Below are 15,516 nucleotides of genomic sequence, written 5' to 3'. Positions count from 1 at the left end.
CCAGCACCCTAAGACAGTTCGGTAGCTCCTTAGGATCTCCAGCCTTCGACCCTACCACTGCCCAGTACTCATTGCCTGTCCTCATCCCTCCCTCACGGTGTGGATTTTATTTTCTGCCATTACAGTCGTTTCCTTGCCCACACTTTTAACTCTCTTGATTCTCATTTGACATAAATATTCACCACATTCTCCTCACCAAATTTGCCAGCGTACTGGAATCTGTGCCCACTCACGTTGCCTTACTGCCGTTCCAACACGTGAATTGCCCTTGCTGCAGTCCACTGCTTGTGGACTGGATTCCAGCCCCTCTTACCTACCCACTGACTTTCTCCTGGGCCATTCTTATCAGCAGGTACACTTACTTGCCGTAATATCTTGCAAGTTTAAGAAAATAACTTTCTCCTGAACCCACATGTTCATCCAGCTACCACCCCCATTCTTTGTTTCCTTTTGCAGAAAAACTCTTGAAACTGGTGGCCCACACTTGCCGTCCCAACCTCTCTTCCTCTCCCTCTCACTTGCGCCCACTCCCTTCAGGTTTCCATCAGCAGTGCTCCACCGAAACCGCTCATCTCATACTGCACCCGTCAGCACTTCGCCACCAGCAGCACCCTCCTTCTGGAAGTGGTTCTGTCCACTTTGTTTTGGGAATATGACACTGGGTTCTCCTCCTACTTGAGCGTGTGCGACGCTCGGCATGCGTTGCTAAAAGGTCATCTACCAAACATCTGTACTTACGAGATCATCTGGGTCCGACCCATACACTGTCTTCTGTTTTAACTTCTCTCGCTTCTCTATGCCTCATCTGGTTCTGGTGCCTTAAATACCCTTTGTAGACTGACACTGACTACTCCCACATTTACCCTGTAGCCCGAACCTGTCCTCTGAACTCCAGACTCCTGTGGCTCACGTGGTCTCTATAGGTGGTCCAGGAGGTATCTCACAATTACCACGTCCAGAACTATACCCTTGTCTCCTTTGAAGCTTCTCCTGAAGTCTTACCATTTCACTAACGGGCACCTCTGCTCTTCCAGTTGCTCAGGTCAGAAGCTTTATGCCTCTCAGGCTGCTGCCATTCTTTAGCACTCCATGTCCAGTCCACCGTGTTGGCTCCACCTTTCAGATATATCCGGAATCCAACCACCTCTCACCACTTCCACCAGTGCCACTCTTAATGTAAGCTACTGTCATCTCCTGGACTCCCTAAGTAGCCTCCCTGTTAACACTCTTGCCCTTCTGTTCTCTTCTCACAGATCATCTGGAATGATCCCTTTGAAATGTAATGTCTTGTTACTTCCCTGCTCGGAACTCTCCAAGGGTTTCCCATCTTTCGGAATAGAACCCGAATCCTCACAGTACCTACCAAATCTGACATGCGACCCCCAGAATGGGAGTGACTAGTGTGTTTCTCCAGATTTCCTGTTCTCTTCCCAGGTGCAGGCAGGATTACACTTTCCTGGCCCCTTGTAATTGGGTGTGCCATGTGACTGACATGCCTCAGCCAGTTAAATGTTGGTGAACATATGTGTCACTTGCAGATGGCACCTTTAAATCCTAATGCATAGCTTGTCATGCTATTTTTCCCTCTGCCATAATGATGGCTGTGCACCAAATGGTGACCGTTTGTTCAATTTGACTTGCAGAGTAAGGAACAAAAGCCCCAGGAGCCCTACTGTGAGCATGCAACATGAGGTTACAGCTGTCTAAACCTCTGAGATTGGGAGACTGTTATTATGTGCAGCATAAACCAGCCCGCCTTGACTGGCTTGCCCGCCCGCCTCTCTGATGCCACCCTGCACATTCCGCTTGCTCACTGTGCTTCAGCCCCGTCCTGCCTGATCCTTGCACAGGCCACGCATATACTTGCCTTGGAGCATTAACTACCTGAAATTCCTGAAGTGTACACAGGAACCTGTACTCTTAAAATACTGATTCCTCAAGGTTTATGTTTCTTTTATAATACCTTATTACAGTAGACTCAAGTACCAACTCAGTGTTTCTGTCCACAGGCTGGTGCATTGGTTTTAGATCCAATGTGTGGACTCGGAACAATACTTCTGGAAGCTGCTAAAGAATGGCCGGTAAGTTCTAAACTCTGGTAAACTAAGAAATATATTTACTTTAATTGGTGTATGTATGTTTACTTACCAATTATTTACAAGTAGGTTGCCTTTTGGGGGCTATTATCTCAGTTATCTGAGTCACTATTTTCTACTGTGAAATGGCTTATGAAGGGCTAATTAAATTGCTATGTTATTTTTTTAATAGTATAATAAATTTAGCACAATGTAATTCCAATCATTAGTCATGACAGATTATGCTAATCCCCAAATTCTGTAGTCATTTGTAACTGTAAAATATCTTAATAGATTTTAAATTTTTAACAAAAAATTTTTGCTATTGAATATTGTTTTAAAGAAATCCTATGATTCCCTTCAGCCTGGATTAACGCATCTATTGACTGCACTTCCATCGTCTGAGAAAATGGCAGTAGGTTTTCTCAACTACAGAAAATATCTGATAGTTTTATTTATACCTAAAACACGAACTTCGTTCCTTGTAGGACGCGCACTATGTGGGTGCTGACGTCAGCGATGCACAGCTGCGAGGTGCGCGTGACAACCTGAAAGCCGCAGGCCTGGAGGATAAAATCGCGCTGCTTCAAGTCTCCGTCGTAGGTAAGACGTGAAAAGTGCAGACACTTGGAAAAATGAACTTACATAAATATCTTTAGAATTATAAAATAAGACTCACTTTCCATAAATAGTGAATTGTTTATACCTTGTAATCTATTGGTGAGGCTAATACTCAGTTTACTTCCGATATTATAATTGTAACTTTATTTTTTTAAAAAAACTTTTTTATTTTTTGAAAGATTCGTGACTGGAAACAACATTTATATAGTTTCCCTAAGCATTTAAGTCAAGCCATGCTTTCTTAAGATCACTTCACACAGTGTTTATTTTCTTCACTGGTTTGGTTTTACCTTTGTTGATACCATGAATCCTTTGTTCAACATTGACAGGTGTGCGGATGGCACACCTTTTTTCTATACTAAGTGCAGGCATGGACTTTAGATTCAAAGAGACTGAGCATAAATTCTGGCTCCACTATCGTTTCTAAACTGCTTGTCCTTCACCGAAGTACTGGACCTCTGTGCACTTTCTCAACCACAGTGTGAAGTAGCACCTTCCCCCTGGAGCTGTGCTGAGGGTTTATCACAGGAGCACACACTGTGTGGCACCAAACACACCGCCTGAGATACAGGCCTGCGGGCATGGGGGTGTTCAGGACGCTAGCACACTTCATTCTCTTTGTGCCCTTTTGTGACTTCAGTTTTTCTAATTTCAGTAACATTTACTTTATTTCATGATCCTTAACTCATGCAAAAGGAGGTGGTTCTTTACCATACAGAAATTACATGTGTTTTTTCATAAAGTATATGATTGTCAAACCACTATGCTGTATACCTTAAACCAATACAAAATAATATTGAAAGGAAACTATAACTGAAAAATCGGTCGGAAAGAAAGATTGGCCAAGAGTTGAACGTTGCTGGGGCTGGGTGATGGAGGTTAATGGTAATGTTCTCTTTACTTTTGTATATGTTTGAATTTTTTCTAAAATTAAAAATTTTAAATATAAAATCTAAAGAAATTGGTGTATTTATTCCTAAATTTTAATCATCATGAAAGTTTGGAACCAAATGGTATTATATTACAGGCTGTCTTAGGAAATGAGTAGACATTGGTTAGGCTTTTTTCTTTTAATCTACTGATGTAGTTTTTTAGTATCAGATGGGGTGCTATAATATTTACAGATTTGAGCAAAAGAAACAAATGTATAGTTAATTAAAATCACAAAACTATACACAGATTAAAAAGGGAGAACATTTTCACTCCTTCCAATTAAACATTCTATAGCCTGTCATACATTTCTTCAGTGAAAGAGTTATAACAAGATTATTGGTAACAATTGCTTTGTTCTCAGGTGTCATTCATTTCTACCCTTGTAGGAGTAAGGCTAGATTGTTTTCAGTATCCCCATGCTGGGCTGGTTACATTTTCTTTTGTATTAGTGTGAGTTTTCCTCTAATACCCTTCCTGGCCCCAGGGTTTCAGCCAGGTGTCCTGTGGCCCATGCCGTATTTGCAAGGTGCATGAGGCTGTCAGGCTGCCTATGGGCGGGGGTGGGGGAGGAATAGGAAGCAAATGTGGGACACAGTGAGTTAGGTGTCAGTGATATATGTGTAGGAAGTAGAGGATAAGAAGCTTACCATAGGGAGTTGAGTGTTTTTGCTACAATGCTTTGTCATTTATTGTATAGTATGAATCCTTTCCCATTGTTTAGTAACACTGCTATTCTGTAACATTTAGCAGCAGTATTTTTGAGTGCGTATTTAATGAGAAAGTGAATACAGTGATCCCTCACCTATCACAGGAGTTATATTCCTGAGACCCCAAAATAGGTGAAAATCTATGAAGTAGCGGTGTTATATTTATTTTATTATTTATATATATTTTTAAGGCTTTATAAACCCTTCCCACAATCCTATACACCTTTCCCACACTCATAAACACTTCATATGCTCTTAAACACTTTCTACACTCTTGAACCTACGTGATTTTAACAACATATAAATTCTGTATGGGTACTCACCAGTGAAGTACACTCGCCCCTCGCTATATCGCAGTTCACTTTTAAAAAGCCCGGGATACAGTGAACCACAATAAGCAAACCTCGATACAACGAGGGACGACTGTACAGCAAGTGTTCACTTAATGTTGATAGGCTCTTGGAACTATAGCAGAACGATGTATAGTAAAACCAATTTTACCACAGGTTAATTGATATAAGCAAGAGTCCGGTTTCTACAGCATCTCATCTACTTTATAACAAAATGATACTACATGAAATAACCTCATTCGAGGATCTGCTGTGGTGAGTTTTCATTTGTCAAGAAAGCTGATGATGAACACATCTTGAATAGAATGTTTGTTGACATTTACCATCCACTGTGAGGGCCATGATGATATCACTGACCAGACGAAGCAGATCTCTCTGTAGAAGCCTCTAGCATTTACTTTAAGGCAGACTGGTTGTTTTAAGGATACTGCACCCAAAGCCAGCTACTTCTCATGCGCAGCTGAGGGAAATGCACTTAAACGGTGCCCTGGGAAGCACGACTTTTGTTTAAGTCAAATGACTACTCTTCAGTGAATTTTGCTCTTTTTTTTGAGTTTCTGAGAAAGCCATTTATAGACATCTACAACTAAATGCAGGCTTGAGAAGGATAAAGAGATTCTTAGGAACACACTCCCTGTTCAAGCTTTGTGTACATTCTTAAATTCTGAAGTTCATGTTTCACAGAAGTTCTATGATAGCTATAAAAGAAAACATTAAGCAAAAGCTCAAAAACAGCCCTGGCCGGTGTAGCTCAGTGTGGATTGATTTCGGGCTGCAAACCAAGGGGTCGCCAGTTCGATTCCCAGTCAGGGCACATGCCTGGGTTGTGGGCCAGGTCCCTGGTACAGGTCCCTGGTACAGGGCGCGTGAGAGGCAACCACACAATGATAATCCTCTCCCTCTGATTCTCCTTCTCTTCACCTGTCTCTAAAAATGAATAAATAAAACTTTAAAAAACTCAAAAATACATTCCAAACTTATAAAGCCTTAAGTATTTGTTACCTATTAGTATCACCTTTATAGATTTAGTAAAAGATAGTTTTCCTGTGACCACAGATCACTTACATACCATGCCTGTGGTAGCTGCGTGAAATCAAGGGACCTTGAAGAAGCATACTTGTGTCACATGCAAAACACATAAGAATTTGGTACTTACTCTTGGCGCCCTTGGGCAGTGGCTGTCTGCAGGAAGACGCTGTCCCTTCCTGCGGGGGCAGCAGTGGGGACGAGGACGAGGCGCTGTGTATGACAGTTGATGCAGGTCACAATGGACAGCAAAAACTTAAAGGCAGCCCTCGGGGGGGTGCGGTTCAGACCAGGCAGAGGTTCTGGAGAAGACGTGCAGCAGCCCTGATGAGAGCATGGGTAGCGACAGGACGCTATGGCAGGGCAGCGCCCAGAGCATCCGTGTGCCGCCCACGTTCCGCAGATCCACGGGGAAGCTGCAGCGGCAGCTGTGCAAGGACAGGTTTACCACGTTCAAGTGCATCCCCACGTTTGGAGTAACTTCATCCAGACCAGCAAAAGAGGACAAGTAATCAACATGCACAAGGCGTGTAAGTGGTCACTGTGGCATCACAACACCAGCCCTGACCTCATAATACCTGATGTCCTGCTGTCGGCCTGGCTGGTTGTCAGCTATGCAGTCTGTGCTGGACATGACCGACATACCCAGGCACAGTGACCTAAGTCTGCCAAGAGCTTGGTGCTGACCAGGCTGCTTCCTCTGAAGTTCGTGCAGTTATCCATGAACAGTTGTGAGAAAAAAACGGCTCCACCTGAAGCTTGCCACAGGCTGTGCTTTTTGCCTACCATTATGCCCCCCTTCAGGTGCAAAAGGGATGTTTGCACACGTGGAAGACCTGGTGTTCTTCTGGAGACCACCAGTGAAGGCTAACAGCAGTACCGGAGCAGCACCAGCTTGTGACAGGATGGACATCCCTGCGTTAGGGACAGAGGACAGGGAGAGCTCAGCAGTTAGTTTTTGCAGACTCTCGGAGAGGGGGCCGGAGTTAGTCAGGAGAGCAACCTCCGGCAGCTGTCAGGCTGCTCTCCTAGGCTGACCGGGGAAACACTGCATGTGGGAGGGCTCAGGCCAGATGAGCCACTATGTGGAGTCCTGGACACTGGGGAGGTCCTAAGTGCTTCTGAATACCCGAGGTCCCTTAGACGTCAGCTCCTCTGACCCATACCCGATCTCATAATGCTGTCAGTGGCATGCTGATCGTCCATTCTTCGGGAACACTTACGTGCTACTGTGGACCCAGGCAGTCTGATCTTTTGCAGGACTTTTCTAACTATGAGAAAGCCCTTTGTTTGAGCCAGGAACTGATTTTTGTATAAATCTGTGGCATTGTAGCATGCTTTGCACACAGGTGCACAAATTGTTGGTAGCTATTAGAATGTAAAAGGGGCATAGCTTTTTAAAATTCTCGCCCAAGGATATGTTTATTGCTTTTAAAGAGAGAGGAAGCAGGGGAAGAGAGAAACATCAATGTGAGAAACATCAATCAGTTGCCTCCCGTTCATGCCCCAACTGGGATTAAACCCGCAACCTAGGTGTGTGCTCTGACCTGGAAAGGAACCCACAACCTTTGGTTTACGGGGTGAGGCTCCAACCAACTGAGCGGCCCAGCCAGGGCAAAATGGACATAGCTCTGACCAGCAGTCCCCCTTGAGGAATCTTTTGTAGATAAGCTAAGATGTGTATAAAATCAAAGCGTGGGGATGCTCACTGGTAAATCACAGCAGCACTCTCCCTGGCACTGCAACTGCCCAAGCAGAGCTGCGCTGACCCTTTGGGGGATGTGGTAGGAGGATCCGTGCATCCACTGGGAGACTGGACTTGGTGACCTCAAAAGTTCATCTATTTATAAGCTCTTAAAGACAGATGACAGCCTTCCTAGTGTTATTTTCTTCTCTAATTCCCTCTGTCTCTCCTCTCTGCGCAAGCCATGGAACTCCATGGAGAAGGTGACCAACATCCGGGGTCAGCGTCGGAAGCCTTCCCATGGTCACTGAGGTGTCTGGGGCCACCTCTTGCTATGCTGGTGGGGAAAGAGTCCAACAGCATGCTTCATACAAAAAAAAGAAGAAGCATAATTAGTAGGCATAAAATAGATGGGGAGAGTTAAAAAATGGTGTAGGAAACAGAGGACTCAAAGAACTTATATGTACAACCCATGGACATGAATTAAAGGTGGGAGTGCTGGAGGGTTGGGGCGGCATGGTGGAGGGGGGATAAAGGGGGGAAAATGGAAAAACTATAATAGCATAGTGAATAAAAAAATACTTAAAAATAGATCTATATGTGCAAAATTTTATAAATAGCTGTGAAAAGAAAAATGAAAGCTACAGAATATAATTTTTGTAAGAGGTTCTTCTAGACAACATAATGTATTTCTTCTTGGTACTGGTAATTTTCTAGTCATGTAATATGTTTAAAGAATTGAATTTTCTGGTTAATTTAAAATTCTGCTTACTTATGTCATATTTTATCATACCTGAAAAACCAATTTTCAAAGAATGGAATATAATTACTGTACCATTTATCTTCAGTAATTCTAAAAGCCTTTCAGAAACTTGTAATTTCTTAGAAATAATATTAGCCACCCTAAATTTTATTTAATATGCAAACATAATCCCGTGTACTTTAATTTTCTCACATTTAGATTACAAATACTTGAACTTACTGAATAGAATTCTCTAATTTCTGTATTTCAGAATTGCCATTGCCTTCAGAAAGTGTCGATGTTATTATTTCTGACATTCCATTTGGGAAAAAGTTTAAGTTAGGAAAAGACATCAAAAGCATTCTCCGAGAAATGGAAAGGTAAGGTGTTGAATTTATTTCCATAATTTTGAGCTATTGGACATTTAGACAAAATGTATCACAGCTCTTCAGTTTAGATTTTACTGCATTTTAGTAATTTCCTAGAGTTTTTGTAGCTTAATTTTCTAAGGTTTTAAATCAGAAATTTATCATTGAAATAAATAATTATTCCATATCATCTTACACTATGTTTCATTCAGAAAAAAAGATATTTTTTATTATTGCCTGAAATTTATGTATCTGAAGTGGTGACCGACAAGTCAGTCACTGAGCTAGGTAATTTACACATTTACTTCTAATCAACACAAAACCCAGCAGTTGGTGTGTTAATCCCCCACACCTCACAGATGGGAGTCTGGTGCCCAGAAAGATGAACTTTCTCAAGATCACACAGCTACTACTACACAACAGAGCAGTCACAGAAGGACCGTTCAGTGACACAGGAAGGACAATGCCTTTATTGTTGACAGTGCAGTGAAAGTGCGGAAGTGTTCTTCATGTTGTGGTTGCTAAGGTTGACCTCGGGGAATGTAACTCAGAGAAAGTGTTTCTCTGAGAGGTTCAAACAGTAGGTCCCGAATCTGTATTTTTATGATCATTTAGTGTATTAGAGTGAGGAGAGAGCCTAGAATGCATAGAGGAATGCAAGGACGTGAATAAGCGGTCAATTCTTATTAAATTCTTTCAGCTGAGCATTAGATAGAGCAGGGCAACATGAATGTTCAACAGCCTGTATATAAATCACATCACCAATTGGAAAAGCGAATCATGTGGGCCTGGGGTGGAGAAATTCAGTGTCAGGCCTGACGTTCTGTAAGAAGTAAAGCTTGATGGGAAGTCTTAGTTCAACTGAGAGTCATCTCACCTCATTCTTACCAGCTGGGTGCTCCTAACTTCTTTTTGGAGTATCTTACTTCTAAGCAGCTTGCTCTGTTAATACAGTTACCTAACTCTTGAAATGTTGCCTGAGATCTTTTTCGGGCAGCAGCTATAATTCAGACACTTCCTGAGCCCCTATACTCCCTTCTGCCTGGTGCCACACCCCCCACAGCAGCTATTGCAACCCTGACTTCCTGGTAAAATTATTTCAGGAGCTTTTGAAAAACACTGGTGCCCGCTCTCCATCTCTCCTCTCCGAGGCTCTGAGGTCATTGTCAGTGTTCCCTACCGCTCCCCAGCTGATTCTGTTGTGCAGCCACAGTTAATAACCACAGGCTTTGCATCTGACTAGGTATTAATAATTCACCAGCTGTACTCTTAAGCCAACTCACTATTATGTGTGAGTAGTGACTTACATTTAACCTTGATAGAACTTCCCAGAAACAACGGCTTAACCTGACTAACAACCGAATGCTGCGTATTTTAGGCATCTTCACAAATCAGTGGAGGGTGGGGTTTTGAGTAGTCAGTCCTTATCAGCCTGACTTTCTCTTAGCTGGTTTTGGTTTTTCTAAGTAATTGAAAATGAGACAGTAATAGATATGACTGCCCTCACATTGTGGCAGTAAATTTAAATATTTATCTAAGAATCAGGAAGATATTCAAAATTTTCCACATCATTCAAGTGCCTCAGCAGGATCAGTTTAAAGTGTATGCAGTTGGACATAAAGACCTTTTCCTGTGATCAAGTGTCCTTGCCTCCTGCCCACAGCCGTTATGGTTTGACCTGACTGTGGTTTGAGGTTTTACGCACCTTGAGAGAGTGGTGAAGAGTACAGGGCTCGAAGCCAGGTGCCTGGGTTCTAGCCTTAGCTCCGTTGCTAGTAGTTCTTCGATCACAGGCCCATTGCTTGGCCACTTTGTGCCGCTTTTTAAAATAATAGTACCAACTTTATAGTGTAGTTCTGAGGATTTGGTGGATTTAAATCTCTGAAACCTACAAAGTGCTGTCAGCTAACTGTAACTGTTAGCTCGTACCTGACTTTTTAGTGCAAACCACTTCAGGCCCTTTTCAGAAGTGGGTAGGAATATATAGAAATATATTTACACACATGTAACTTTTCTCCCAGTGGTTTATGAGTAGTTTAAGGCTATAGATAGAAAATGGAAGGGAAAGGGAATTGTGTGAGTAAAAATAAGAAAAAATAACAAGAGGCCAGTAAAGCTGTTCATAATAGGCAAGAAGTAGTTGGTCCTGTATGTAAAACAGAACTGGACTCTTCGAGAAAGAACATGCAATCAGAATTAATGACTGTCAGACCAACGATTGCTCTGGTAGTGTGAGCTCGCACTGTCGGCTCGATTATTTCCTGCTCTAATTTATTTCATCAGCAACCATTTCATGAGGACAGAGCATTGTGAATAATTCAGAGAAGTATAATATTGTAACTTCCCTCTCAAATATAATCTTGGAAAACATATGAGCAAAATTAGAAATTGAACTTGCTCACCTGGAAGTAAGAAGTCACTGTGTGCCCAAGAAGCTTGAGATGGATTCATTGGAGAAGCAAGATTTCAGTGAAATTTAGAAGTTTGGAAAGAACAAGAAAGGAGACCATGCAATGTTTTATACATAAAGATGTTCAAGAAGTATTTCTTGAGTAAACGCTTCGGAAGGCGGGTGCTCAGAACAACAAATACACCAGGTCGCTGTGAACGGAGATTGGGGTGGAAGGTTAAAGCTTAATGCATTCCAAGGTCAAATAATTCAGGGCCATTTGTACCCTCTACCCCTGGTCTTGCAGGTTCACAGGCAAAAGGGAAATCTCTTTTCTGTTGTTTGACACAGTTTCCCCAACTTATTGGCTATAGAATTCATTTTCTACAAGAAGCCATATATCATACCATTGCTAGTGTTCAGAGGAATACAATTCGGGAAGTGTTGCTTTATAAACTCTAAATAGTTTTCTTAGTAAAAAAATTTTGTATATGAACATGAAAAGATGCCTAGAAGGATATTTATCAATAGTGTTCATCTCTCAGTAGCAAGCTTTCAGGTGATTTTTACTTTCTTATCTCCATTATTTGAAAAAAAATCCATAATGACAACTTAATGAAAGTTCCACCAGTCCTCTCTCATATTCATGTATATATATACACACACACACATATAATACACCAATAGGTACATGTTTTCAATTTTAAATAAATAGGAGCATCCTTAATTTTCTGTACTGTAACTTGCTTTTTTTTCACTTAGGAACATGTCATGAATCTCCTTTCTGATAAGTTGTTATAGTGTATATCATAATTTTCTGTGATTACCATAGACAGTATCACATTATATGTGTGTGTGTGTGTGTGTACACACACACACACACACACACACACACACACACCATTGTATAACCCATACCTATGAATGTGCATTTAGGTAATTGCCAATTTTTCATCTTCATAAAGAACAATGCTCTGAACATCCTCATACAGTTTTCAAAGTTAATACGACCAAGTTACTTAAAACCACAGTGCCTTGGTTTCTACATCTGCAAAATGGTAATGCTGACAGGACACACTTGAAAGGATAAGTGTCAGGATTAAGTGATACATAACAATGTATCCCAAACAGCCTGGAATCACTGTATGGTCACTGTTATTCTACTGCTTTTACTGTTACATCCTCTTAGAATCATTTCCTAGGAGCGAGACTGCTGGGTCAAAGGTTATGCATGTTATATTTTTAATACATTATTGTTAAATTGCTGTTTCAAAAAAGTTATACCAGTTTCTATCTCAGCAGTACTCATTTTCTCATAATCTTGCCATACTCAGGGTGACAGGGTTTTTATTTCTGTTAATATGTTCTATCGTGTTTATTATTTTAATTCTGTTTTCTCTGATGTGTGTAGAGGTAGTTGAGTGTTTTCCTGTTTCTGCCCCGTGGTACACAGCCTCATCTGCCCCCATCCCCCACCCCCCACCCCCTCGGTGGAGCACCCCAGCAGGAGAGGTTCCTCTCTTCCAGCCAGGATTCACCCTCTCGGTTCCTGCCTCCTCACAGACCACACTCCGCCCACTTCACGTTCGTGTCTTCAGACCATTCATCTCCTCGCTCCGCAGATTCAGTCGTCCCACCCCGGACACTGTCGGAGGCCCTGCGTACCCCACACGCTTCTTGCGAGGCCCTAGGGATAGAGCTGCGGATAGGACAGAGTCCCTGCCCACGGGGGGCCTGCATTCCAGTGTGGGCAGGCAGACTGTTCGTAAATGAACAGGATAATTTCCAGTCGTGATAGATAATGTGAAGGAAATAAAACAGGATGTTTTGCGGGAGAGTGACTGAGAGAGAAGCAGTGGCTACCTCTCCCAAGGCCTCTCCCCGGAGACGGTATTTGAACTCTGGGGCCTGCATGATGAGAAGGGGAATGGGTGATAAGTGCGGAGTGGACAGCAGGGCCAGATGTTCTAAGACAAGAAGCAGCTTGTTGAGTTCGAGCCTCTGAAGGAAGGTCAGCCGCTCAGACCATGTGAGCGAAGGGAAACAAGCAGAGAGTGGGAAAGGTGGGTGAGGGTCAGCTCACATAGGAGTTCAGAAGGTGTTTGAAGTAGAGTGGAAGCGAGAGTTAGCTGGGGTTACATTTGTTTTCTGTGTGGAAACCGGGAAGGGGGAGTGGGGAGAGCGACAAGCGTGGGGAGGACCTGTCGGGAGATCGTGCAGTGGTGCAGGTGGGATGTGAGGATGGCAGTGAAGTAGACGCGATGGCGTTTGGAGACAGGCGTATCTAGCTCTGCTGATCAGCCTGTGAGGGGAAGCTCCTGACATCTTTGCTGGCCCTGAGGAGATTCCCGTTTCCTTATCCGGCTTCTTGGGAGTAGTCTGCGCTTGACATCTGCCCCCCCACCTTCCAGCACCCCTTGATTCCAGCAGACCAGCCTTTGCTCCAGGTTCACTAGTGACTTCTTGTGACCCTACTCACCTGTTAGTCCTGTGGCATTTGACCCTGCTGAGACCCTTCCCTTCTGTGACTGTACTCCTTGGACTTCCGTGACATCACTTCTAGACTTTCCCTGAGGCTCGTGTTTCACGAGCTCTTCCTCCTCCGAGTCTCTGTTCCTTGGCCCCTTTTCTCCTCTCACTGTGCACTGCCACCCCAGGTGATCTTATCCGCAGTACAGCTTTATCTGCCGTTTACTGCTGAGAACTCCGGGATCTCCACCTCCAGCCATCTCCTGGAATCCACGCTGACTGCTGATGCCCAAACAGAATTCCTCTCCTCCCTCCTCCTCCCGCCACCCTGCCGTTCGGCCTCGTGTGAAGCTACTCCCACTGCCTCCTCCTCATCCCTTCTCCCTGCCTCTGATGCTTTCTCTGCCTCCACTGCCTCCCCTGCTCCAGCCCCCGGTCATCCCTTGGCCTGGCTCACTCCTGCTCGACTCGCCGTGTAGGTTTGAGACCCTCTCTTTACTGGCCTCTCTCCCACTGTTCAGTAATCTCAACAGCAACTCAGAGGATTGGATCCATTCATTACTTTTTCCACTTAAGTACTATACAGGCCTTGGTCAAGTGATTGAAATGAATTCTCCTCAACAAGCTCAAGGTCTTCCCGTTTGCCAGTCCTTTGTTCATGTTCTCATTCTTTCCTGGTGCCTTCTGCCATCAGCCAGTTGCCTTTAATATATGCTGATTCTTTAGGATTTCTCATTTGCCTTTTCTTTTATACAAGCATTTATTAAAATATTATTATAAATTATTTTGAGGCTGCCTTTTAAGTAGAGTAAAAATAGATAATTAAAGCAGATTTGTACTGGCAATTCCATAATACTATAATGAATATGCATTATGGAAGATACTGCCTAATGATCAAAATCCTTGTGTTTATATAGATAAAGCTAAATTTCACATTAAAACCACCAAACACTTTAAATAGGATTGTCTGTTATGTACAAAGAAGGGGACACTCACACCAGTTATCACTTTCTGTCACAGAGTGCTTCATGCTGGCGGGACTGTCGTACTGTTGCTCAGCGAAGCTCACTGCAGGAGCCTCACAGATGGTGAGGAGAGCAGCATCCCTTCGAATTCCGAAGGCCGCCGCACAGACGAACCCGGAGCCGAAAAGTGCTTGATTCCCGAAGGAGAAACTGGCACATCAGAGACAGTGCCACCTTCCTTGGAAGCCAGTAACCAGGAATGTTTACCCAAAATACCACCGTTTGGCTCTTTAATGCCTGTGGAATGCTACAAAGTTAGCCTTGGGAAAACAGATGCATTCATATACAAATATAAGAAGTCGCACTCTTCGGGACTATAGCAGTGTACACACTGTGAGCCACGTTCAGGTCCTTGAACGTCAGCCCTCCAGCAGAAGCATTTGCCCCTAGGATCTGGAGAGTGCCACAGAGTTGCAGGTGGGCAAATGCCCCCGAAGACAGGAGGCGTGGCTGCTGGACACAGGTTTTTAGCACATGTTTCTGCTTTAGGCTCTGAAGGGCTTCTTGTTTCTGACAAAGAACAATTAATAGATATTAAACTCAAGTGCTCCTGAACTTTGTGTTCTGTGAGAACAGGAAAAGTTCTGCTGTGTGCCTGCAGTGTTTCTGAGCACCAACCAAACAAAAATTTTCAGAGGTTCACAAAGTGTATCAAAGTCGTCACAGGTCGGTAATAGTTTGTCAGATTTTTTTGAATATAGAAACTTTTATGCTAACTCTTTTGATATTAAACCTGATTTTTGAACCTATAATTTTATGTACAGTACATTTTATATGTTACACATCTTGTATTATGTAAAGTATCGGTGGGAATGCTAACAACATGAATTAAGCCGATATCCTCCAACATGGTAGAAAATGGGTAGTTTCTACCAGGGTAGTTTCTTTCTAAAAGCATTAATAAATTGTCACCTCATCTTCTTTAAATCAAATGCATTCCTTGTGCATACTACTTGAGAAAAAGAAATAGGAAGTTAATGAAAATATGATTTTTTTCCAACAACATAATGTAGTAGCTTCGCTTCTCGCCTGCTTTAGAAACGTTTCTCTATTCAGGGAGGTCCCGCCTCTCCAAAACAGAAACAGGAAACTGTTTCCCAGCTCTGCTGGGGCGTGTGACGTGGGCC

General features: G+C 43.1%; 1 protein-coding gene across 6 annotated transcripts in view; it reads left to right on the top strand.

Moving 5' to 3' along the window:
- THUMPD2 (THUMP domain containing 2) overlaps nt 1-15,312 on the top strand; it is a 40,583-nt gene extending 25,271 nt beyond the window's left edge. For 4 of the 6 annotated variants that reach the window (XM_028516070.2, XM_036027892.1, XM_036027891.1 and 1 more), the window contains 4 exons: nt 2,010-2,081; nt 2,564-2,678; nt 8,410-8,518; nt 14,385-15,312. In XM_028516070.2, the coding sequence (XP_028371871.1) occupies nt 2,010-2,081; nt 2,564-2,678; nt 8,410-8,518; nt 14,385-14,709 (621 nt within the window). In that variant the 3' untranslated portion in view covers nt 14,710-15,312. Of the gene's footprint in view, nt 1-2,009; nt 2,082-2,563; nt 2,679-8,409; nt 8,519-8,865; nt 11,485-14,384 lie in introns of those variants that run through there. The other 2 variants (XM_036027893.1, XM_036027894.1) reach the window with 2 other exon arrangements.
- Nucleotides 15,313-15,516: the final 204 nt, after the last annotated feature.

The sequence above is a fragment of the Phyllostomus discolor genome, chromosome 6, assembly GCF_004126475.2.
Source record: "Phyllostomus discolor isolate MPI-MPIP mPhyDis1 chromosome 6, mPhyDis1.pri.v3, whole genome shotgun sequence".
Taxonomy (NCBI): domain Eukaryota; kingdom Metazoa; phylum Chordata; class Mammalia; order Chiroptera; family Phyllostomidae; genus Phyllostomus; species Phyllostomus discolor.
This window is presented reverse-complemented; position numbering and strand designations above follow the sequence as displayed.